General features: G+C 46.6%; 1 protein-coding gene across 3 annotated transcripts in view; it reads left to right on the top strand.

Annotated features, from left to right (window-relative positions):
- BCL2L1 (BCL2 like 1) overlaps positions 1-26,425 on the top strand; it is a 50,617-nt gene that overhangs the window by 1,475 nt on the left and 22,717 nt on the right. Inside the window, exon 3 of one of the 3 annotated variants that reach the window (XM_088026740.1) lies at positions 17,648-17,752. The exons of the other annotated variants lie outside the window; for them this stretch is intronic. Within the exon in view, the coding sequence (XP_087882866.1) occupies positions 17,648-17,737 (90 nt within the window). The 3' untranslated portion in view covers positions 17,738-17,752. Of the gene's footprint in view, positions 1-17,647; positions 17,753-26,425 lie in introns of those variants that run through there. 3 annotated transcript variants of the gene reach the window in all.

Here is a 26,425-nt window from a genome sequence, read left to right as displayed (position 1 = left end):
TTGTATGTACCTTTCCCTTGGCCTCCAGTCAGAGAGATGTCTAACAGCCTCTGCCCCGTATCTCTTTCTGTTATGCTGGGTGGTTATTGGAGACCGTTTGTTAAGGAGATGTGACCGGCCTCATTGCACCACAAGAGGTTAACTGTTCTCAAATACAGATGACCTAGTTCTTGAGGGACCAGGCATCCTTCATTCTGGTCACCCTCATGACCCTACTCTTTCATACTTGTGTTCCAGTTTCTCAGCAGAGGAAAACGTAGCCGGTGTGTTTATTTGGCCCCAAATCTTTGTGAGTGGAAAGTTATTCCAGTGTTCCCCCTCACCCTGACAAAATGGCTCACCACAGTAAGGGCTGATGAGTGTAATGCCTCCGAGCCCCTGCATCCTTAACCCCCAGGGATGTCAGTCTTGTCCTAGGCTTCCCTCCCACAAATCAAGTTCCCTTTATTTCAGAGTTTGCATACGTGTTCCTCTACTCTCAGAACAGGGCTGGGCCAGGCAGAAGTTCCCACTGGCCTGGATGGCTGAGGATTGTCAGATTTTTAGGGCAGTGTAAGCTATGGCACTGGGCTGGTTGTGTTTGTGCTGCACCCCTCTGTTCATTTGCTCTGAAGTGTGCAACTTTCTGCATGGTTGGCCTGTTTGTGGAGCTCTTGCTGTGTCACGCATTAAGCCCGGGGACTTTGCACCTCACTGCCTGGGGTCGGTTGGGGAGCTCCAGCTGTTCTGCCTGTTGCTTTGCAGCCAGGGCCCTAGGGCCTCTTCACGGAGCACTGTTGGATGGCAAAGCAAGAACCTGGTCTCTGGGACTCTTTGGGATATAGAGATTCAGTGACAGACTTCAGAAACAACTGACATAGGTGTGAGTGCCAGCCCTGTCACTCAGCCAGCTGTGTGACCTTGGACAGGCCAGTTTACCTTGAGCCTCAGTTTCTTCCACTAAAAAAAGGCGGCAAGCTCTCTTGGCCTTGCAGAATATTGTAAATCTTGGAGCTAATGTGAGCAGTGACTGGCACCAGCAAGTCCCTGTAGTAGTTGTTACTGGTTCCAGACGAAGGAGTCGTGCCCTCATTCCTTTCCTAGGAGGGAGAATTCTCTTGCCCATCAGCAACTTCAGAGCAGTTAGTGGTGAGAGGTTCTTACCAGTGGTCATTGTAGGCAATGTTTGCTCTTCTACAGCAAACTCAGTCCTGATTTCCTTGCTTATCTCCCTACCTAGGGGAGATGCAGGGCTTATGAGAGGTATTCGGTCCCCTCAGAATATCCAGAAAATTGAGCAGGCCCTGGAAATAAGTCATCTATTGAAGGAGCTGAGGTGGAAGGGGCCTTGCAGCACGGACTCAGGAATGTCAAGAATGCAAATTATCCATAGGCTGGGCCTAGGGCGTGGCACTTCAGTTTACCTCTGAGCCAGAGACCGCCTAGTTTGCCCTTCCCCTGTCTTATTTCCCATTTCTTTGCAACTTCATTAACTCTTCTTGCTGCCAGTTCTTGTAAAATACAAAGGGGTCAAGTCAATAGAGGTCAGATGACTGGGGTGGGGTTGGGGGAGGTAAAAGTGGAGAGCTCTCGGAGCTAAGGCTGACCAGACTTGAAAGCCATTCTGTAAATGAACTCCCTGGGGGGATAAATGATTAAATAGTTCCTGTTGGTTTGTGTGATGACCTCGCCTGTTCCCTTCTGCTTTGATTCTCTTTGGGGGCAAATATTTGTTCAGCTGATTACAGGAGGGACAGGATTCCAGCACTTTAGACGCAGCCTCTGAGGCATCTCCTAGTAGAGACATGGGCCTTGTGCCCACCTTGCCTGACTATTGTCTTTGGCCAGGGGTGCTAATACCAGGTGGGTTGTTGCCAGCTATTAACAAAAGGCAGTCTGGGAGAGGTGCCTGTTCTGTCGGCCAGCCTCTGCAGAGGGCTACCAGGATCAGAGGATTGCCAGTCGCCCAGCATTATATACAGAAAGAGGTTTTAGACACGGCAACACCAGGCAAGTTCATTAGATCACCCCTGTATTGAAATTCCATCTTGTCTTTTGCCCAAGAATTTTCAGAGCCCGTTAGACAACATACCATATGCTACTTCCTCCTGGTGAACAGAGGGGATGTGTGCAGAAGCCAGTTATGTCAGCACCATTTCTGGGCATACATGCTCCCTGAGGCCAGGAGGTAAAGAACATTTGAGTAGAGATCCTTTGGATAGAAGCTACCCACACACTTCCCTGTCAAGTACCATCCTGTTTGAGCTGCGCAGATTGGCTACTACAGTGGCATCTCAAAACCTTCCTGGAGGCTGTGGCGGATCCACGAGTATAGGACTTATGGGCCATTACCACCCTGAGATATACTCTAAATTTAGCATCCCTGCAGAAAAGAGGAAGGAAATGAGCCTTTATGGAGTACATCCTATGTATGAGGCATTGTGTTGGGTCTTCTACTTATGCAACCAAAATTTACTGAGCATCTACTATGAGGCAGGCACTGTGCTGACAGTAAGCCACACGATACCTTCCCTCATGGAAATGATGTGCTATTTCATATATCCCACACAATAACTTTTCAAGGTAGGTGGGTTTATTCCCAGTTTACATGTGAAACTCCTGATAGCTCAATGACTGGTTCCAGGTATCCCTCAGCCAGTTAAGTGACTGAGTGAGAATTTACACCTAGGTCGGCCTCAGTCTGAAGCCTAAAGTCTTTTCCATCGGCGTAAGGTTGTCCTAGGAGTAATAAAGTGACCCAGACAGGCTGGCACAGAAGGGCAGAAATGCTGTTGGGCCAAACAAAACATGCCCGTGGAGGTGCTCACTCTGTCCGTGACATTGTTCCGGAAGCCTCAGGTAGAACAGTGCCTTTGTTGGCAGTAGCAGGTTCCCAAAGGCACGTGTGTAGTAGCCTCAGATTCTGGCATTGGTAAAACTCAAGTGGGCATCAGGGTTTTGCCCAGAGTGGCCTTCTTGTTAATTCTTTCACTGTTAAACCCTCTCGGGCCCTGCCAGTAGATAAGAATCGTGGGGGGGTGGGGGGAGAAGGTGACCTGTTTCAGATATATCTACTTAATTGTGGGTGATTTCCAAGGACTGGAATTCCACATGTAGCCACACCACTGCCTGCCTGGAGTCACCTGGCAAAATGTTCAACCTGTTTGTCTCTCTTGTCCATCCATCTCTCCTACCTGTAAAATAGAATAATGACAGCCACCTGCCATAGCTTGACTCTAGTAAAGAATCTAGAACAAAAGCCCTTCCTGGGCCTTAATTGTAGGGTGGACGCACTTCTTTTAATGAGTGGACCATCTGCCTCAGAAAACTTTGGCCCCAGAGTTCTCAAGAAACAAAGCCAACTCCTGAGATACTCATCTAGAATGGAATATGATATGACCTTCTCTGTAGGGACAGAGTGTTTTGGGGGCTTTCCAATGGGAATGTGGACAATTTTAGGGTGAGGACCCAGGTGGGCAAGCCCTTTTGGGTTCGAAGTCCCTGGGAAACCCCTTAGCTTGATGGAAAACCATTGTCAGGAGCAATGAACGGTGTGTGGAGAGAGGAAACATAATTTGGCCTTTCCCAGGCTGCATGGTTCTGTGATCTTCTAGTTTCTATAGGTTTCTTCTTGCCTATTCTGGCTTCTTTGGCATGGGTATATGCTAGCTGAAGCACCTCAGTGACCTTTGCAGATCTCAGCAGCTGTTGGCAATTCTGTGGTTTTCTTGGGGAAACCCCATTAGAAACCCCAAACGTGGAAATTTTTAGTAATCTCATTCAAGTCCTAAAGTGAGGTAGAAATGTCTCAAGGACTCCACCTCAAAACACCCAGTTCTTCTGGATGTACATTTGAGGTTGCTCTTGAAACCCTGTCACCATCACAGGATTTTCCAGACTTCCTGGGACTAATTTCCCCAGTGGCCCCATAGAGCCCTTTAGCTTCTGGTAGAAAATTACCCAGGTGTTTTTTCAGGGGGTCCCAACAGAACCCAGAGGGTTTTCTTGACTTTTGTGTGGGCAGTCACCAGATTTGTTTGGGTTGCAGGAAGCAGCGGTTGTCAGCTGTCCTTTCCCCAGCAGGTATCTGTCCTCACACCAGTAGGCTTCAGCATTTTCCAGTGTCCTCAGATTTCCATCATGGGGCTTTCTTTCAGCAACCATGGTCTTGTCTGGGTTTGGCATGGATAGATTTAGGGGTATTCTCAGTGAGCTGCTCTTCGACAGAAGTATAATCTACTTCCTTAATTAGCAGGGCCCTGTTCCTACCCCCAACCTAATTGCACAGAGTCCTCCCTAGGGACTCCCTCTCTTTTCTTTGAAGGAGTCACTCTGCTCCTGGAGCAGCTTCTCTTCTGTCCCTCCAGCCGACAGTCTGTTTTCCCCATTCCCAGTTGGCAGACCTGAGTCAGACAATCCACTGGGTCTTTTTGTTTAGCCTAGGGAAGAGAAGACTCAAGAGAATATGATCACCAGTTTCAAATATCTGGAGGAAAAGGGGCTACACCTTTTTTATTGGTAGAGTACCCAACAGAACTTGGATGAATGAGAGGAAAATAACAGTGGTAGCATGAACTTAGTGTAAAGAAGACATTTCTCACATTATTTTATCTCTACCAGATTTAGCAGTTTCCTGAAGGTGGAGTCCACATCTTTTTTTTTTTTTAAGGTTTTATTTATTTATCTGACAGAGCACAAGCAGGGGGAGCAGCAGAGGGGGAGGGAGAAACAGACTCCACGCCAAGCAGAGAGCCCGACATGGGGCTCGATCCCAGGACCCTGGGATCACGACCTGAGCCGAAGGCAGACACCCAGCCGACTGAGCCACCCAGGTGCCCCTGGAGTCCACATCTTGTCCACACTTGTTTCCTCAGCACTGAGCAGAGGTCTTGGGCATAGCAGGTATCTAATGAGAGATGCCCACCAAATTTCTGAAGAAACAGTTATCAAACCAGAATAATAGTAATGGGAATTTTATTGATTCAAATGATATTTATTGAGCTCCTATGTCCAGGCTGTCCCAGATATTAGGGGTACTACTGCCTTAAATTAAGTTTCTGTCCTCATGAAGCTCACATTCCAGTGGGGAGAAATAGACAATAAGCATGTAAATACGTATATAAAACATATCAGGTGATAGTAAGCACTATGAAGAAAATAAAGCAGGTCAAGGGCATGCCTCGCAAGGGAGATGGGGCTGCAGTTTTAAGAGAGGTTAGGGAGGGCATCACCAAAAGGTAGTGTTTGAGCCAAGACCTGAAGAATGTGGCTAGAGAAGAAACAGCAAGGGGGAAAAGTGGTTGGGATTGAGAGGGGAGAGAGGTGGCCAAAGGCCAGATCACACAGTGCATTACAGTCCATGCTGAGGACTTGGCTGTGGGTGAATGCGAGAGAGGCCAGGAGAGAGTTTGCAGCAGGGGTGAAGTGATCTGAATTCGGCAAGGGCGGCTGCCAGGAGGAACCAGTGACGAGGCTGGTGCAACTGCCCAGTGAGAAAGAAGAGTGGTTTGGATCAGGAGGCTGAGGTGGAAGTAGTGAGAAGTGACTAGAGAATATGGCCAGGTTTGCACTTGGTGTATTGATGGAAGCCACCTTTTTTAACCACTTGGAGGTCATGAAATCAAGGCTAAATAAGCTAGATGTTCTTCAGGGATCGTTCTCTTTGAATGTGGTATCCTGAATGGTCCTCCTCCATTCTAGGAATATTTCGGTCTGAGTAACTGCAGCTTGTCTGGGCCTAGGTCCCAGCTCACCCACATCTAGCTGTGTGACCTTGGGCAAGCTCCTTGAATTCTCTGAACCTTGGGGCAAATAATACTTGCCTCATCAGGTCATGGCAAAGACCTAATGAGGCATGCCTGAGATGTGTAGAGCCTGGCACATGTTGGTATTATAATTCTTATCTTCACCACAGAACTCACATCAGAAACTCATTCAGCATCCATTCTCCTTTTTTGGACTGCATGCCCCTCCAACACATCCTCAAGGCAGACCGGTCCTAGCAGTGTTCTGTCATGGCAGCAGCTCTTGGTGTTCCTGTATCATGGTGGTACAAGCACTGGTCTTAAAGTCAGGATCCCTGTTCTTCTGTCAATCTGCTCAGACTCACTGTCTTGCCTTAGCCAACTCACTTCACCCCCAGGCTCTAGTTTCCACTGTATCTGTAGGATGGAGGGTTGAAGTTGATACTCTGTGAATCCTGGTTGTCACTGGCGTTAAGCCTTGTGGCCAGTTCCTCCAGTAAGGCCCTATTTCACATTAGTTACATTTGAGGATGGCTCTTTTCTATCAATAGCCACTACACTTTAACTGCAAAAATTAAGTAATCCCAGTGTCAATGTAGGGTAGTTTCTCACTGACCCCTCAATAATAATAATAAACCACATTTATGTAGCACTTACAGCTCAGAAAGCGCTTTCATATCCACCATGCCTTTTTATGTGTATAGCCACCCAGGGAGGTGAGCAGGAGGGAAGTCAAGCTCAGAAAGGTGAAGTGGCTTGCCAAGGTCACACATCAGGAGGAAGAGGAAGGCTTTGGATTTTCAGATCTGCGCTTGACCACTTCTTTGCTTTGTGACCTTGGGCCAGTCTTTTAACTTGTAAATGGCCATAATAATAGTGCCTTGTTCTGAAGTCTCAGTGAGTTAATCCATATCTTAAGGCCCTCGAAACAGTGACTATTCGAATCAGCAGTGAATATCAGCTGCATCCTAGGGCTCCTTCTGGCTTCCCATTTATTACATACTGATTTTTGCAAATAAGTGTTTTTGCAGAAAGAAACTGCCTTTGGGACCTTCTGGTACTTGGTTTCATCTCTGATGAGGCTCTCGGTGCAAGCTGGAGCCTTACAGCTAGCTCCAAGCTACAGGGCTTTTTGGGCAGACTCCAGAGCTCCCCTCGGAACTAGAGGTTTTTCTCTCGCTCTTCAGGAAATGCCATTGCAATGACTTCCATGGACTGCTTCCTGTCCCAGCCCTGCAGCCGATTCCTGCTGGGGAGAGTGTAGAAACTGGAAAGTCATGTCCCTAAAGGCTCCCCCCCTCCCCACAAGCTGCTTTTTTTGGACATGTCCCTCCCTTTCCTCTTGTCAGTTACTTTCTTTGCTCCCTCTCCCATTCACCTTTCACCTAGCTTCTCTCTCCAGCCCTTGATCGCCCCTTTAAGATTTGAAAATGCATTTCCACTTAGTTCTGTCAGGCTTTTTCCCTCATCCCATGCTGGGGGGCTGGTCAGAACTCTTTGAGCTCTCTCCATGGCTCCATCACTCAGTAGCAGTTTCAGTCTGGGACTCCCCCTAGAGGGACATTAAGCCTGTCACTTGCAGTGCCTTGTTCATCCATTAACCCTGAGTTTCCTCAGAGGTTCCCCCTGCCCAGGATGGAGACTCCTAAGAGAGATCTTAGAGGTTTGGCACATGTAAATCCTGCCTCTTGGAGATTGATGACAGAGGATAGAGTGAAGTGGAGCCGGCCCCTCCCCCCTTCACCTTTCAGGAGGAAGCTAGAAAGGTTGAAAACCTTGTTGGACAATCATCTGAGGAATGGGAGCTAGCTTGGGAGGGGATTGGAACGCACTCAACTATGCCTCAGATCCTTTGTTCCGCTCTTGAAAGGGAAACATTCCCCTCCCTCCTCCCTGGCCACACACACGTGCCTTTGTTCCCCCGGTCAGGCGGAGCCAGGAACACAGTGTCCCTTCCAAGGAGCCTGACTTGCCTCCCTAGAGGCTGGCCTCCTGGTCAGCAGGACTGGGATTTTAGCTCAGGGACCCCCCCCAGTCTCCTGTCCTTTCCATGGGGACCCTTTCTCTCAGAGGCTGAAAACTTGCCTACAAACAGCTGTCCAGGGACTTCCCTGGAATTATTCCACGGGATGCCCACATCGCAGGATTAAACAGCCCCTCCCTTTTATTCCACTTGGTGATTAATATTATTGTTAACATTACTATTAATAGTACCTAACATTTATCAAGTGCTTACTCTATGCCAGGCATTGTTCAAAGTGCTTTACATGTATTTTATTTATTCCATTCGCTTAGCAGCACTTTGAAGTTGGTACTATTATTATCCCCATTTTACAAATGAGGAAACTGAGGTAGAGAGAGGTTAAACAATTTATGCAAGGTAGCACGGTTAGTAAGCTCCAAGCTCCCACTTTTAAATTCTGTGCTCTGCCCCCTCCCCCTCACTACCATCTAGATGACGGTGGGTGTTTATCCAGTGCCACTTATGCGACAGGCCTTTTACCAACATCATCTCTGTGTTACTGTCCCAACCAACTTGATCATTACAAGACACTGAGATTTGGAGGGCTTAGTTAGCAGGAGGCAGAGTCAGGATTTCAAACCAAGACTGCCTTACTCCAAAGCCTGTGTTCTTTATCTCTACCCTCCTTTAAAACCCTACAAGGTTATCGATTGAGAAAACTGAGGCTCAGATAAAAATGACATGTGCTCAGGACCTCAAGCTAATAAATACCAGGGCGATCTGGGATTCAGACTTGAGATGACACCTTCAGCACTTTACTGCTTTAGTAGTCTGGAGCGTGATGATAGTAGCTTTTATGTGCGTGTGAACGCTTTTCTATAATTTACCAGACTCTTTTGTATACATCATTTCACAGTGAGGTAGGTGAGGTGGGTATGTTCAGTCCCATTTCAGGACAAGGGGGCTTGTCCCACAGTAAATGGCAGAATCAGACTTAGAATCCGTGTTCTGACTTTTAACGCAGTGTTATTGACCATGCCTGCCTTCCCTAAGGCTGTTCATTGCTTGGAGCTGTCCTCAGAGTTTTGTTTCATTTGTTAAATCAACAAATACTGATGAATGCTTTATATGTGCTAAGTGCTGGGGATGCTATGGATACTGTGGTGAGTGGATCTGGGTCCCATCCCTCAGTGGTCTATTTCCATGCCCCCCATACCTTGGGCCTTGCCGATATCCTTCTGCCATCTGAATCAGGCTATGTGTATCACCCATCCACCCCCTCTGTTGCCAGACACACCAAGCAAGGTTCATTATACTTGGTGTGTATTGATCACCTTCCATACACCCATAGGTAAAAGTCTGGACTCAGATTTGAAGTTTAGCTTGATTTGTTGCTTGTGGTATAGTACTAGGCATTATCAGCTTCAAATTCTCACCCTTAAATCTGAGACAATAATACCAACCCATCAGAATAAGCAAAAGTATTTTTTAATAATAATAACAAATACTGTGTGTTGAGTGTTTGCTCTGTGCCAAGTGCTATGTTTATGCCCTTTGACATAATCATCTTGTTTGGTCCTCACAACTGTGTCAAGACAGGGAATCCTGAGGCGCCTGGGTGGCCCAGTCGTTAAGCATCTGCCTTCAGCTTGGGTCATGGTCCTGGGGTCCTGGGATCGAGCCCTGCATCAGGCTCCCTGCACAGGGGGAAGCCTGCTTCTCCCTCCCCTGCTCCCCCTGCTTGTGTTTCCTCTCTCACTGTCTCTCTCTCTCTCTCTGACAAATAAATAAATAAATAAAATCTAAAAAAAAAAAGACAGGGAATCCAGAGCTTCCAGAGGCTCTATAACATGTCCACACTAACATACCTTATAAGAGGCAGATCTGGGTCTTGCACCCAGATGTATCTGGTGCCAAAGCCTACCCTCAAGCCACTGTGTCATTGCTTCTTTGCAGGTCCAGACTGGCTTATTTTACCCTGAGTTCCTGGCACAGGGCCTGAGGTTGGGTAAGGGCTCAGCCAGCATCTGCTCAATGAACGTGAAGGGTTATTATTAGATGCAGGTTAGGTGACAAAAATGTCTCTGTCCTTAAGGAAGCAAACTCATTTGCAGCAGGAGGAATAGACCCAAAACACTACAGACAGATTGTGCCAAGTCTGTGGTGTAGTTTCCAGAAGTAGAAGAGGACAAACCCACTGGCTGCATCCCACAGGTGCCCTGGACCTCTGCCAAACCGGCCCACTTCCACCATCAGCTATTCAGTTGATTACTCGGTCCCAAGGCCTCTACTCTCAGGCTGCATCATCAGTATGCACCTTCTCCTTTGCCAGGTGCATCGCCAACCCAGACCCTCTTCTGTGCCAATAGTGGAAAGTGTCAGGAAGGGGAAAGATCACTAAAGGCTTGAATAATAACTTTCTTAGCATTGTAGCTTTGTGTAGTTCACACTGAGTCCTCAGTTTCCCCATCTGTAAAAGGAAGATAATAGTCATCCCTTAATGAAGACAATAGCAATCTCTTTCTCATAAGCGTGCTGTGTTTTTTAGTATATGTGCTGCCGAAGTGAGCATAGGCGTGCTGTGTTTTTTCAGCCTGGATCACTCTTCTCTAGATCTGATCAGAGCTGTCGTCTTACCATTTAGGTCTCAACTTAAATATCACCTCTCAAGAGGCCACGCATATTTACATGTTTACTGTCTGTCTCCTCCAGTAAGATCTAAGCGCCCAGAGTGTAGGGGTTTTGTCTCATTTTTTCCTTCCTCCCCAGCATCTAGCAGAGTGCTTGGCACATAGGAGACACTCAGCAAATATTTGTTGAATGAGTGAGTGAGTGAGTGACCCTGTAGCCCACCTAGCACAGTGCCTGACATAGTATGCTCAGTCAATGTTAGGCATCATTATTACCTGTTAGGAAGATGTGGACCATTTGAAGGCTTTCAGTAGGTGGAAAGAATGTGATGAAGGCAGCCTCAGTAGGTAAGAACCTCCCAGGCAGATCTGGAGGGTAGAAAGTGTATGATGCATTTGGGAGGCAGTGAGAAGGCAGACTGGCTGAGAAATGGTCTGGGTTGTCAGTAAAGCTGGTCAGGGAAAAGGGAGCAGTGACTGATGGTGGAGGCTTCAGGGCAGAGGGATGGCGATGGTTGACAGTACAGGTGGGGCCAATGAGGAGAGGCCCAACACTGGAGGGATGCAGCCAGGTCTCCAGTAACCCCTGGGAAAGAGAATCCCTTGCCAGCTGGGGCACAGCAGGCAGAACTGCAGGGAGATAAAAGCCAGAGGCACCTGCGACCTGTGGATCAGGTAGACTGCCCTGGTTGTTATTTTGGGGCTCTGGGCCAGGTGCAGATTCAAAGGCTTGATTGAAGCCTTTTGGCAACTCTTGTCTCAGCAGGGTAAACATCACCTGTCTCCTGCCACCTGTGGCAACAATGCCAGGAAGGTACCCTAGGCAGGCCCAAGGGGCCCGACTTTCCTGCTGCCCTCATGGAGCAAGAAGTACCCACCAGGAGAGGCCGCTCCTTTCCTGTCCTACAGCCCCCTTTCTGAAGGGCTCAGGTGGCGATTAGATACCTCCTGCCCAAGAGGGCCCTGTGGTTCTGGCCCATGGAAGGCAGGGGTAGGGCTTTGGGAGCCGTTGACAGCTGGGCCCAGCTGGGGGAAGGGGTCAGTTTGGGAGCAGGTGCAGATTTCAGGGAGGGCGGGGCCTGAAGGGAAGTAGGGATCTTGGTAGACTACAAAATTTCCCTCCCCATCCCCCAGCCACAGCTGGCTTCTCTAGGAACCTGATGACCTAGTTACACTGCTTAGAATTTGTTAGCTTAACTTGCAGTTTAGGGCTGTACCAGTCTCTCCTCTCTGAGGCTTCTTGGGTCCAAAAGGTGTCCTGGCATTCCCCCAAGAGGGTTCCATGTGAAGGACATCAACCATATCACATGTACAGGCTTCTTGTCCAATCAGGCTTCTCCCTTCTTCCCTGATGTGCCCCCCACCTACCCAATCCCAGAAAAGACTGCCCTACCCCCACCTCTGCCTACTTCTCTCTCTCTCTCTCTCTGGGGGTTGATGGGTGGCAAATAGAGGTCACAAACTTCCCTGGAGGTTTAGCAGAGAGGGAGAGAACTCCTATTGCCCTAGAAATAGCTTTAGTATACATACCCATTTCCTCCTTACCTTCTCATTTGTGTGATGTTCAGACTTGATGGAAGGGGGTGAGGAAGAATCTTCTGGGGGCTCTGGAGGCTCCAGCCCTCCCAGGCAGTAGCTACTCCTGGTATTCCTGGTGTCTGCCTCTCCATGGCCTCCCTAGGACAAATTCCATCAGTTAAGAGTTAGGTACATGGGGCGCCTGGGTGGCTCAGTTGGTTAAACCGCTGCCTTCAGCTCAGGTCATGATTGCAGAGTCCTGGGATCGAGCCCCACATCGGGCTCCCTGCTCATGCAGGAAGCCTGCTTCTCCCCTCTGTCTGCCGCTCCCCCTGCTTGTGCTCTCTCTCTCTCTCGCTATCTCTCTGTGTCAAATAAATAAATAAAATCTTTTAAAAAAAAAAAAAAGTTAGGTACAAAATTTGCCAAACCAATTATTGAATCCTACTTGCTCTATAGTTATCCTTGGACAAGTTACTTAGTCTCCCCCAGCCTTAGTTTCCTCATCTATAAAAAAGAGATGATAATATATAGGACTTTTTTCTTTTTCTTCTTCTTTTTTTTTTTTTTTTTTTGGTGTACAAAGGTGGTTTTATTAAAGCTCGGGGACAGGACCTGTGGGCAGAAAATGCTGCCTGTAGTGCTTTTCTTGAAAGACTCTTGGGAGCATGAAAATAACTAGTAAGATACATGGACATGACAGCTACTCTTACTGCTATTGTTCAGTGTCTTCACAGGTGATCAAGTTGCTGTGATCACTATTGGAGCTACTCTCCAAGAGCAAACTTTTAGGCTGAGAGAGTATGTGGATATCCTTTGGAGATTATAGGATTCCTGAAGCTGAGGACTGTGGCCCATAACCTTGTCCTCCATGTCCTCCACAAGTGCCCCAAGTCATGCTTTGTATACAGTAAGTGTTGCCGACCCAGCATTTGGCAATAGGGCCTATTTTCTTCGATCTTTGCCAAGTGCCTCCAAGAAGGCAGGGACCTCCTCCTCTGCTTTATTTACTGCTGTGTCCCTAGAACCTGCCACAGAACGGAACATAGAAAGCACTCAGTCATTATTGTCAACTGAGTGGAAGGCTTAGTTGAATATTAAAATACATAGGACTTGGGGTGCTGTCTGGCTTAGTCTGTAGAGCATGTGACTCTTAATCTTGGGGTTGTAAGTTTGAACCCCATGTTGGATGTAGAGATTACTTAAAAATAAAATCTTTAGGAGTGCCTGGATGGCTCAGTCCGTTAAGCATCCGACTCTTGTTTTCGGCTCTGGTCATGATCTCATGGTTGTGAGATCGAACCCCACATCAGGCTGTGAGTTCAGTGCGTGGTCTACTTGAGATTCTTTCTCCCTCCCCCCTACTTCTCCCCCTGCTCGGTCTGTCTCTCTCTCTCTCTCAAATAAAATCTTTAAAAAAAATAATAAAATCTTTAAAAAATAATAATAATAAATAAAGTACATAGGAGCACACCTAGCACATAGTAGGTGCATGACACGTGTTTGAATGATTAAACAAGGTACTGTGAGGACTCTGAGTTTTTCCAGGATGGCTCCACTCCTTGTTTGCTGTGTGGCCATAAGCCTCTTGCCCAAGCTCTGCCTATTGCCTCATCTGTTGTAGAAAGATAACACCCGCCTTGCCTCCCTCATGGGCTAGCTGTGAGACTCGGGGAGATGATAGATGAAAAAGCACTTTGAGAACTATAAATATTTGGTTTTGTTGTTGCTCCTTGACTGAGGTCACAGCCATAGCTATGTCATTTCATTCGTTCATTCGTTCATTCAACCAACGTTTTTTGAATGGAAACAATAGGTAGCTCTCTTTTTTTTTTTAAGATTTTATTTATTTATTAGAGAGAATGAGAGATAGAGAGCACGAGAGGGAAGAGGGTTAGAGGGAGAAGCAGACTCCCTGCTGAGCAGGGAGCCCGATGTGGGACTCGATCCCGGGACTCCAGGATCATGACCTGAGCCAAAGGCAGTCGCCCAACCAACTGAGCCACCCAGGCGCCCCTAGGTAGCTCTCTCTTATCTGGCTTCATGAAATTGGACAGTTACTTTAGTTTTTTAAGTCTGAACATCTATCAAATGGAAATAATATTCTTTTCACAGGATTGTTGGGAGAAAGACTAAAGTAAGGTACTCTGAGCTTATTGAAGCTGAAAACTGTCTCATTCGCTGTTATCAACTACTATTCGGCCTAGCACTTGGTGGCTGAGTGTTTAGCGACATTAAGCCATTGCAGACAAGGCCAGAATTCTGAGTGTGATTCAAATGGGAAATAGAAATTAGTATTAACTCCCAACCTCAGGATGTCCTCGCCTGCCTAGGTTGGACTGCTGAGTGGGAACTCTGACCCAGCCAGGATCAGTGCTGCTTAAACATAAAACTGTGAGGCACAGCAGGCCTCACCCCACGTTCACCTCTGATTCAGAACAAGAACAACCACCCCTTGTTCTACCCACTCTCCGTCTGCTACTCAGCTAGAAAAATTTCCCTTTGCTTACAGCACCCACATTCATATGGAACCCTAGGGGTTACCATATCAAAGAAATCTTCAGGGAGTCATCAGAAATGTCCCTTAGGGTCAAGGGAGGGAGCCCAAGTCTAAGGCTCAGGGTCTCCTGGGACCGGGTCAAGCAGCAGGTGCAGGCCTGAGGCCCCAGGCTGGCGGCTAAGTGACGAAACTGAGAGATGTGTAGGGCCAGACAAGAAGTCAACCCAGAGGAAACTGCCTGCCTGTCCATGCAGGTGTCTGGGCACCTGGAGGCAGTTTCTGGTCTGATTTAGTGGTGGAAGTTGGCATTCCAAATTAGTACCCCAAGCCTCAGTGAGGGAAACCCATGGAACTCCGGAGCAAAGCCTGTTATTGGTACTCCGGTCAGTACCTTTGAACCCCTAGCAGCCTCCTTCCAGTTGAAAGAAGTCCTTACTCTGGGCTCCACAGCACTCCTACTGGAAGATTTCCAGAGACAATGGAATAATAGTCATAGCTCCCTTTATGGGGCCCCTGCTGTGGGTTGAGCACTGTGGTGGGGGCTTTTTAAGAAAATGAGATCATTTTGTTATTGGGAGTATGGGTTATGGAGTCAGACAGAGCTGAGTTTGAATCTGGGTGCCATCATGTACCAGCTTTGTCATCTTGGGCACCTTTCCCCCCTTCTCTGAGCCTCTGAAAAATGGAGACAGTAATATGTACCTCAAAGGGTTTTCTCATACTTGTGAGACTCAGCACAGATGTTAGAGTAACTTCAACAATAGTTAACATTTCTTGTGCAGTTACACTTAAGTGTTTCACATTATTAATTCTTTGAATTCTCAAAACAGTACTATTGAGGTAGGTACTCTTATTATTCTCCTTTTACAGAGGAGAAAAGTGAGGCATAAGGAAGTTTAAGGGATTTGCCCAAAGATGCACAGCTACTAAGTGGTAAAGGCATGATTTGAACCCAGGCCTGCTGGCTCCAAAGCCCCCATGTTCTACCACTGCATGAGGGCCCTGTAAATGTTGCTGCTGTTACCTTGTATCCAACATTGTAGCCGTCTCTGGTTTTTGGTCTATCTACTGAATTCTGAGCTCAGTGAAGGCAAGAAACCCATCTTAATCACCTTGCATCCCCGAAGACCAACATAGTACTCATTAATATTTGCTTAATGGCTAAGAATATTCCCTGTCTTCATTAATCAATCAGTAGCTCTTTATCGACCATTTCCTGTAGAGTAGATTTGAGCTAAATCCTGGGAGGAATGCAAAGTACAACTGTGCCTCTGTAAACGGAAGACTGGGTGTGTGTATGGTTGGGGGGGGAGGCATTCCAGAGCTCTGTGTCATTGGCAGAAACTTCCACACAGGAGGCAGAAACAATACAGGTGGCTTGGGGATGTTTTCCAAGCTGGGATTCCCACCCCTCCCTCACTGGGCCACTCCCTCCATCTCCTGCAGAACAAGGTGGCACAGATTCCCTACTCCTGCCCTAGGCAGAAACCACTCCTCTTTGCGCCCTCTCGAGTGAAGAAGGTGCATCTTTCTTGCTCTTGCAACCAGTTTGTGGGAGCCTAGAATGACAGGGAAAGAATCAGAAGTTTCGGGGCGCCTGGGTGGCTCAGTTGGTTGAGCGACTGCCTTCGGCTCAGGTCATGATCCTGGAGTCCCTGGATCGAGTCCCGCATCGGGTTCCCTCCTCAGCGGGGAGTCTGCTTCTCCCTCTGACCCTCCCCCCCTCATGTGCTCTCTCTCTCTCAAATAAATAAATAAAATAAAATCTTTAAAAAAAAAAAAAAAGAATCAGAAGTTTGGAGCTGGGAAGGGACCTTAAAAAAATCACTACTGCCCTAGCACTGCAGCCAGAGTGGTCTTTTAAAAACCAGGTTCAGGGGGCGCCTGGGTGGCTCAGTTGCTTAAGCGTCTGCCTTCGGCTCAGGTCATGATCCCAGGGTCCTGGGATCGAACGCTGCATCCAGCTCTCTGCTTAGCAGGGAGCCTGCTTCCCCCTCTCCTCCCCACACGTTCTCTCTCTGTCTCTGTTGCTATCTCTGTCTCTCTCAAATAAATAAATAAAATCTTTTTAAAAAAGTAAAATAAAAACCAGGTTCAGATCTTAGCACATTCTTGCTTACAGCCCCCCATCCACTTCGAATAAAACCCAGAGTCCTTACCAAATCCTCTAAGGCCTGCATGATCTGGTCCTGGCTGCCTGTCCATCCTCCATCCACTCCACCACTCCCTCTCTATACTCTGGCCACAGGGGCTTCTGCTCTCCCTGGTTCCTGTGACACTTGTCCCTGCCTGAGGGCCTTTGTATTTGCTCTTCCCACTACCTAGAATGCTCTGCCCTGCTGTATGCCTTGCTGGTTCTTTCCCTTGACTCAGCTCCCAGGTCACCTCCTTTGAGAGGTTCTCTTTGACCTTTAGTCTAAAGTAGCTGAGCTGCTTTTATTTATTTATTTTTTTTTTAAATTTTATTATGTTATTTTAGTCACCATACATTACATCATTAGTTTTTGATGTAGTGTTCCGTGCTTCATTGTTTGCGTATAACACCCAGTTGAGTTACTTCTAAATCATTCTCTAGTGTTTTACCTGCTTGTATTTTTTGTCATAGCACTGACCTCTATCTGACATTTTCCTTTTGTGTGTTTACTTGGTTTTTGTCTGTCTCCTCTCCTGGAATACAAGCCTCATGATTATAAAGACTTTGGTTTGTTCATCATTTTATCTGTAGTTCCTAAAATTGTTCCTTGCAGGTAGTAAACATTCAACGATGATTTTGGAATGAAGGATTGAATAAATGAACAAACCTGAGATACTGTTTTCATTTTACACATGAAAAAACTGAGGCCCAGAGAAGTGAAGCCATTAAGAATTGAGAGGGTTGTTTCAACTCACTTTTTGAATGGTCACTAAGTGCCAAGCACTATATTCAGTGATTTATTTGCATTATTTTTGTCACTTATCTTTAATTGTTTATAATGAGTTGTTTGGAACACCATTTTTTGTATACCTTTACAGCATTTAAAAGAAAACTAGACCAACTCTTATTTTTTATTGGAACCTCATTCTGTTCTACAAAGAGTTGGAGGCAACTTATGAAAATTCATGTAACTAGAAGGATTTAGCTGGGGGCGTCAGGTGAAAGAAAAGTATGGGTAAGAAAACAAGAGCCAGAACTAAAATAAGTCCACAGAAATGGATACATGAGTCACTTTGAACTGAGCAAAGTTTTTCTACTGTTGTTATGATTGATAAGTAAAGTATGCCCAGATTCTTGAAATGTTTTTTTGTTTCTTTTTTTTTTTAAATCCAACCACAGGGTACCCGGCTGGCCCAGTTGGTGGAGCATGCGGCTCTTGATCTTGGGGTTGTGAGTTCAAGCCCCACTTTGGGGGTGGAGCCTACTTAAAATAATAATAATAATAAAATAAAATCCAAGCACACACATGACCTTGGGATTGTCCCAGACTGCATATAATAGTCCAGGATTTGTTGGCTCCCTCACCACCTCATCAGCTGGGCTCCTGGACTGAGACAGCATGATCTCTTCTTTCTCATTTACCAAAAGAGCCAGTCCAGTAGGGAGGAGCCTGGCTCTTGTCCCAACCCCTCAGTGGACCCAGCCAACTTTGTTTCAAAGAGCCTTTTCCCCAGAAGATTTATTAACTGAGATATTGCCATTGAAGACCCAGTTCTTCTCTCAAGACACTTTGAACAGAATTAGAGAGAGACGACATAATGTACATGAAAAGAGATCTTGTGAAACCCACCAATAAGTGCTAACTGCCAAATAAGAGAAGCACGTCACAGCAGAGGGACCATTAGAGCTGGAGCTTAGCGTAGTCAGGGAAAAAGAGGGCTGGTGCTCCCAGCAAGGGGTCCATGTTAGCTAAGATGTGCCAGCTGGGATGGACTCTAAAAAAGAGACCCATAAGCAGTAGTAATCCAGTTTGGATATGCGTGGAAGGGCCCCTCTTGGGTGATAAAGCCAGAAAGGTCAGCTGGAGCCAGGTCTGTGGGAGCTGCAGATGCCAAGGAAAGACTCCGAGGCCCTCAGCAGCCCTGGTATCCCAATAGATGAGTCATTGCCCAGCATTGATGCCCGTCCTGACTGCCTGTCAGTCCACGGATTCCCAGGTAGCAGTGCCAGCGTCTGAAATGGGAGCCAGGACCTTGAACTGACAGTGAACAGAAGAGTAAGTGTGGGGCATTTGTCAGTTCAGACTTTGGCCATCCCACGTGCATTCATTCATTTTGGTGATTCAGCAGATGTTTATTGGGCATCATTTACATGCCAAGGCCTTGTGTTAAGTGCTGGGGGTGTGGTGATGAACAAGGCAGTCAAGGACCCTGCTGTCACAGAACTCTTATATTTGTGGGAAAGATAGCTAGCCTGAAACACAAACAAATAAGATGATTTCAAATAGAAGGTTAAACAATGTAAAGAAAATGAAACTGAGTAATGGAGTATCTAGGGAAGCAACTTTATATAGGGAGGTCAAGGAAAGCCTCTCCAAGGAGGTGACATTTGACCTGAGAGTAGATTAAGGAGAAAGAGCCAGCCTGGGAAGATTTGAAGCAAAGATTTTGCAAACAGAAAAGACAGGGTTGAACTTGGCTTGTCAAAGCTTTGGGCCAAAGATACTCAGCTCTGACACTGGCAAGCCAGCCTGGGCCTTTGTTTCCCTTGGAAATGTTAGAGATGAAGATGATCTTTACATCTTTACACCTCCCTCACAGAGATCCAAAGGGAATAATGGTAACTGCCATTTACTGGAGCACATAGCCCATGTCGAGTACGCTATGCGTTTTCTCATTTCATTCTCCCACCCAGCCTGTGTGGTAAGTGGTCTAAGTGGTCTGTTGGCTCCAGTTTCTTTTCCAGTGAGGAAACAAGTTTGGAGTGGTGAAGTTCTGTGCCCAGGATCCTGCAGCTTGTACACAGGAGAACCTGGATTCACATCCAGATTGGTCTGGCTCTAAAACCAGAATTCTTTCCATTGCCCCACCTTTGGAATAAATGAAGCATTGTTAGTTCAAGATGTACAGAAAGCTGCTTAGCAAAAGGAGAGTTGGGAAGCATCTTGGGATAAGGGTCTTGAAAGATGCCAGTTATCCTTGCCAACTGAGAGGACTGTCTTTGCTCGTCTTCAGGAGGATGCCCCCAGAGCCTGGGGTTACTGCTGGCCTTTGCCAGAGGCATGTTCGGACTTACCCAGCTGAGTATCCCCCAGTTTCCTGCTTATACCATCTCAGCTGCTGGTCAGGAGGTTTGGGAAGGTGACATCATCTAGCTGAATCAGCTGCTGCTTCTAGACACGTTAACAGGAACTGAAAGTCATTGCCCCTTCCTTTCGGCTCTGCAAGTCTCAGAACAAGCCTGGAGTACAGGTATTCTGCCTGTCCGCAGGGGGTTGGCTGGAACAGTGATTCCCACTTTTAGAGAGCTGGAAAGTTCATTTTCTTGGAGAAAGCTGTTCTGAAAGCTTCTCAAGCGAAAGGATCAGAGTGCCCTTGAGGAATAGCGGAATTCCCAGGAGAGCCCCGGTGCCTCACTTCCACCTTCATTCAGCCATGTGACCTCAGCAAGAACTCCTGACCCTTGTGATCTCTTTTGCGTAAGTCCGAGGCCCAGGCCCAGCATTATAGGATAGGTAAACAAAAATGTTATTTGTGGACTTTGGCCTTATAGCATTTAGTCTCTGGTCAAGGGGACAAAAAACTTAGATTTCTATGCGGAGCATCCACCACACTATGCTCTATTGGATACCAGCCTCCGCCCTTTGACCCAGTGACTGTAAAGGAAAAAAATAAGTGAAATACATTTAAAAAAGAAAGAAAATCAGAAGAAAGTAATAAAAAGATGGCTCAGTGCCAGGTGAGTAGGACAACAGATGGCTTATTTGCTCTATGACTTTGCTTCTCTCAGCTTCACTGTTTTCATGTGTAAAACGGATTTCACCAGGGTGATGGCTCCTTGGGTCATTAGAATATTACCAAACACATGCAGAGCATTCAGCAGTGCACCCAGCACCCAGGGGGTGTTCAATAAATGGTAGCCCTGCAGATAGGTTCTCAAAAGAGGGCCAGGCCATTGGGTAAGGTCGGGAAGGGCTTTCTGGGAAAAGTGGGCTTGGAACTGGACTTTGGAGCCTGGACACACTGTGGATAGATGCTGATAGTCTGCTGTGTAATTTTTGACAGTTGACTTTACCTCTCAGAGCCTCGATTTTCTCTGTAAAATGTGGGTCCTGCTAGAATCCACCTCACGGGGCTACTGAGGGGGTTAATAAGGTGCTATATGAATAATGGAAACCACTGAATAGAGTCCCTCTCCAGCATGTGCTATTGCTGTTTCTTAATTTGGCAGGGGAACTCGCCTGGGTAAAGACTGGAAGTGGGATGTGGAAAGGCCTAGCTGTTGCTCATTCCTTCTCTCCCCTGGGCGACTCGATTGGCTGTCTCTCTGTTTCTTTCTGCCCTTGCCCCCCTCTAATCTGTCATCCATATAGCAACCAGTGATCTTTTTAAAATAGAAGTTAGATCCTGTCATTCTTCAGTTCAAGACCCTCCAAAGACTCATCATTCACAAGAATAAAAGTGTATACAGTGCAGAGGCAGATGGAGGACAGTTCCCTAGAAATAAGTGCCCTCAGCTTATTCCTTCTCAGAAGCAGCCCTGCTCCCAGGTCCCTGTGTGTGTGCCTGTGTGCAGGCACAAGTGGATGACACAGTGATGATGCTATGCACCCAGGACAGTTCACAATACGGAAGGACATTGACCACTGCCTTGGGGCTCTTGAAGGTCAACAGGGCTGAGGAAGCCAAGGAAGGCCTTCCTCCTCTCTGTATCTGAGTCATTTCCTGAGAGATGTTGGTGATTCATTCATTTGTTCATTAACAAATATTTATTGAGTGCCTGCCATGCATTAGGCACTGAGCTATAGGTTGGGCATACAGTGTGAACAAACCAAAGCCCCTGTTTTCACTGTACAAGCGAGGGCAGAAGCAGGAGACTAAAAAGAAACTGGGCAGATGAGCAAGGGCAGGAGCAAGAGACCAGTAAGAAGCTGGGCGGGTGACATTGCTGGTTTGTACCAGGGTGGAGGTGTGGCAGAAGTGGTGAGCAGTGGTCAGAGCTTCAGTATATTTTAAAGGTCGGGCCAACTGGATTTGCTGATGATTGGATAAGAGGAGTGAGACAGGAGTCCCCAAGTTTTTGGCCTGAGCACCTAGAAGGAGCTTGCTGCCATTTAATGAGAAGGGGAGGATGTCATGGCCGGTAGTAGTTTACTGAAAGGACTGTGGAGTAAGACTGCCTACATTCAAGTCCTAGTTTGGTTGCTGTTTGACTTTTGTTAAGTGTTTGATTTCACCAAGCCTCAGTTTCCTCAAATGTAAACCTTCTGTCTGGGCCACCGGCAGTTGGGTGCTGTGGAAACTAAATGGGGGTAATTTTTCTGAAGGGCTTACGACACTGCCTGGTGTATACTAGGTCCTCAGCAACAGGAGTTAGCTCTTATTATTATTGTGGAGGGCAGGGAATCCCATGACCACCAAGCAGGCTGTAGGTCCCACCCCACCTCCACCACCCCCTGAAGGAGCCCACCCTCCAAGAAGCAGCTCAGACACCATCTGTCCAGCAGAGAAAAGCCACAGGGAGACAGCTTTCGGGGGGCATTAGATAGATGAGCCCTTCCCAAGAAACTTAATCTCATTCTCAGCAGGTGCTAATCCCAGCAGCCTCCCTTGGTATCTGAGCCCAGCCCACCCAGTTCCTTTTCCACCCCCACCGTGAGTCCCAGACCCTCTTCCCCTTCTCACCAGCTCCAACTGTCACCAGCACACTTCCTTACCAGATGGAGAGGCTCCAAAAGGAGGAAGCTGCCATCTATCTGACTGAGCCGAGTCGCTCTCATGTATCAGGTCACCAAGGGCTTCAGGTGCCACCTGTCCAGAGCCCCACCCCCCCCACCCCCAGGTGCCAGTTCCTAGGCGTGGCGCTTGATCCAGGCGGATCCAGGCTGGAGCCAGCTGGAGCCAGGGACTCCCATTGTGCCCCAGCTGCTGCCTGCCCTCCCACCCACAGGCAGAGAAACAGGCTTAACCCTTTGGATACCGCAGATGTAGCCAGAGTTAGTGGTTGCAGTTCTGACTCTGAGTATTGCACTATTCCAGCACACCATTTTTTTTTAAAGATTTTATTTATTTATTTGACAGAGAGAGAGATAGTGAGAGCAGGAACACAAGTGGGGGGAGTGAGAGATGGAGAAGCAGGCTTCCCGCCGAACAGGGAGCCGGATGCGGGACTCTATCCCAGGACCCTGGGATCATGACCTGAGCCGAAGGCAGACACTTAACGACTGAGCCACCCAGGCGCCCCCAGCACACCATTTTTAAGGAAGTTATTGTAAATACAACAGAATATGTAATGCATGTATAAGGTTTCAGGAATGGGAAAAATGATCACCTATAAGCTTACCTCCCAGTTTAAGAAATTAAACATTTATGAATATCTTCAAACTCCCATGTGCCCCTCGCTAGTCACAGCCATCCCCTACCCATTCTCCTGAGATCTGTGTTTATTGTTCCCTTGCCTTTTAATTTTTTTTTTTTTTTTAATTTTCTTTAGGGGTGCCTGGGTGGCTGAGCGACTGACCATTCATTTCAGCTTGGGTCATGATCTCAGGGTTGTGGGATCGAGCCCCATGTCGGGCTCTGAGCTCAATGCAGTCTGCTCAGGACTCTGTCTCTCCCTCTCTCCCTGCCCCCCCCCCCGCTTGTTGCTCTCTCTCTAAAATAAATCTTTAAAATGAATAAATATTGTTTTCATTTAGAGAAAGAGAGAGAGAGAATCCCAAGCAGACTCCCCGCTGAGCATGGAGCCCCATGCAGGGCTGGATCCCACAACCCCAGATCATGACCTGAGCCGAAATCGAGTCAGACGCTCAACCGTCTGAGCCACCCAGGCACCCCTCCCTTGCCTTTAAAAAAAAAAAATAGCTTTACTATATATAAAGAGTATTCTGCATGCTTTTCAGTTTCATTTAAATATCATACTGTGTGTGTATTCATCTGCAGTTTCCTTTTTTTTATTCACCAGTATTAAGTGTATAGCTATAGTTTGTTCATTTTCATGCCCCTTGTATGATTATGGCTCAGTTTATGCATTCATTCCACTGTCATGGTTATTTGGGTTCCCTTGTTTTTGCTATTTCTTTTTTTTTTTAATATTTTATTTATTTGTCAGAGAGAGAGTGCACAAGCAGGGGGAGCGGCAGGAAGAGGGAGAAGCAGGCTCCCCACTGAGCAAGGAGCCCGATGTGGGGCTTGATCCCAGGACCCCGGGATCATGACCTGAGCCGAAGGCAGACGCTTAACCAACTGAGCCACCCAGGCGCCCGTTTTTGCTCTTTCAAATGGGGTTTTGAACAATCTGTATATGTCTCCTCCACGTGCACATGTTCTCTAGTGCAGTGGTTCAGACTAGATGGCCTATTAGAATCACCTGGAGGGCTTGTTTTTTTGGTGTTTCTGTTTTTGTTTTTGTTTTTAAGTAATCTCTATATCCAACATGGGGCTCAAACTTAAAATCCTGCAATCAAGATTCGAATGCTCTACAGGCTAAGCCAGCCAGGTGCCCCGTGAAAATCATTGCTGTAGGGCGTGCACCCAGGAATGGAATTGCTTGATGGAAGGTAATGCCTGGATTGCTTTCCTGTGTGTTAAGAGTTTACACTGCCACCAGCAGCACATGAGTTTCCATTGCTTTACATCTTTGATAATACTTGATAAGGTCAGACTTTAAAATTTTTATAGAGCTGGTAGGTGTGAGATGGTATCTTGTGGTTTTAATTTGCATTTCTCAGATTACAAGTGGGGTGGAGAATCTTTCCTTACTCTATTGACCATTCATGTTTCCTCTTTTGTAAAGTACTTGCTCAAGTCTTTGTCTCTTTTGATTGGCTTTTTCTCAGGGATTTGTAGAAATTCTTCATATATTCTGAATACTGATCTTTTATCTACATGTGTTAAAATACAGGCTCTCAGTTTGTAGATTGTTTTTTCACTTTCTGTGTGTTCTTTTCATGACTAGAATTTCTTAATTTAACCTAGTTTAGTGTTTTCTTCTATGATTTACACTTTTTTTTTAAGATTTATTTCTTTATTTGATGGGGGGGCACAAGCAGGGGTAGTGGCAGGGAGAGGGAGAGGGAGAAGCAGATTCCCCATAAGCAGGGAGCTGGATGTGGGGCTCAATCCCAGGACCCTGGGATCATGACCTGAGCCAAAGGCAGACAGACGCTTAACCGACTGAACCACCCAGGCACCCCTGATTTACACCTTTTATGTTTTATTGAAGAAATAAATCATCCCCGAACCAGTGGTCCTAAAGACATTTGCCTATATTTTCTTCAAAAAGTTTTAAGGTTTTACTTTTCACATTTAAGTCCTTAATAGATCTGGAATTGACTCTCATGTCACCTTAATATTTTTGTTGGTGGGATACCTTTATTTCAGTAGGTTCTAAACGTCTACAAATCTGAATTATTTATACTTTGAGTTGTAGCTAGAGCTTATTATGTACACTGCATTAAAATTTCATATTGAACAAAGGTGCCCTCTTTTTTTTTTTTAAGATTTTTTATTTATTTATTTGACAGAGACAGAGAGAGCACAGATAAGCAGAGCGGCAGGGAGAGGGAGAAGCAGGCTCTCTGCGGAGCAGGGAGACTGACGCAGGGGCTCTATCCCAGGACCCTGGGATCATGACCTGAGCTGAAGGCAGCCGCTTAACTGACTGCGCCACCCAGGCGCCCTAAAGGTGCCCTCTTTGGGAAAGAGTTTTGATCACATTTAAAGCCCTTCTAAGATTTTTTTAGAGATTTTTTTCAGATTTTAAATATGATAATGGTATTGTGGTTATGTTTTTTTCTCTTTAATATTACTTATCTTTAGATGTATATACTGAACTATATCTGGAATTTGCTGCCAAATAACACAGAGGTGAGAGAGAGTGGGAACAGATGAAATCAGATTGGTACTGAGTTAATCATTATTGAAGCTGAGTGATGGGTACATAGTGGTTCATTTTATCATTCTGTCTACTTTTGTACATGTCTAAATATTCTTTTTTTTTTAAGATTTTATTTATTTGACAGAGAGAGACAGCAAGAGAGGGAACACAAGCAGGGGGAGTGGGAGAGGGAGAAGCAGGCCTCCCACGGAGCAGGGAGCCCAGTACGGGGCTCGATCCCAGGACCCTGGGATCATGACCTGAGCTGAAGGCAGACACTTAACAACTGGGCCACCCAGGTGCCCCCATGTTTAAATAGTTTTATAATAAATGTAAGATATCCAAGGACTATTCCCAGAGTTACGAGATAAAGCATCTTTTCTTTCTTTTTAATTGATTGATTGATTTTGAGAGACAGAGAGAGAGTACACACGCGTGTACATGCATGGGAGCCAGGGAAGGAGCAGAGGGAGGTGGAGAGGGAGAGAGAATCTGGAGCAGACTCCCCGCTGAGTGCAGAGCCCAACATGGAGCTCAGTCTCATGATTCTGAGATCAAGACCTTAGCCAAAACCAGGAGTCCAATGCTTAACTAGCTGAGCCACCCAGGTGCCCTGTAAAGCATCTTTTCTTATACTTTATTAGCCATTTGTATTTAGTCCAGGGCCAGTTAGGTCTCCATCTACTTCCAGGAGTCCCCAATAGAGTGTTCCCAGCAGGCAAGCAGGAGAGTAATTGTTAAGGAAAACAGCAGCAGAGGCTCAGGGGAAAAAAGATGGTATGTGCCATCATGATCAGGCCATAGCCAGTCTACCCCTACTCCTTCCAGGACTAGGCTCATTCCCACCCTTCATTTTGTTTAAGCTATTAGGGATGATTTTTATTTTAACCAGAGCCTTCTTTCCCTCTTATTCTACCTGGACAGCCTTAATCCAGAAGATAATGGAGCCTCATCAAGGATTCTGGTCTTCTCCCATCTTAACAGCATCCTGGGACAAAGGGTCAGAGATGGTGGCAACCCTGGTGCAGTTAATCACATAGTAGTGGTGTTATTTTGGCATCACAGCATGCAAATACCAGA

The sequence above is a fragment of the Eumetopias jubatus genome, unplaced genomic scaffold, assembly GCF_037043125.1.
Source record: "Eumetopias jubatus isolate StellerSeaLion01/CBP00866 unplaced genomic scaffold, mEumJub1_p1.0 scaffold_9, whole genome shotgun sequence".
Taxonomy (NCBI): domain Eukaryota; kingdom Metazoa; phylum Chordata; class Mammalia; order Carnivora; family Otariidae; genus Eumetopias; species Eumetopias jubatus.
Note: the sequence above shows the minus strand (reverse complement) of the source record. Positions and strands in the feature narration are given on the sequence as shown.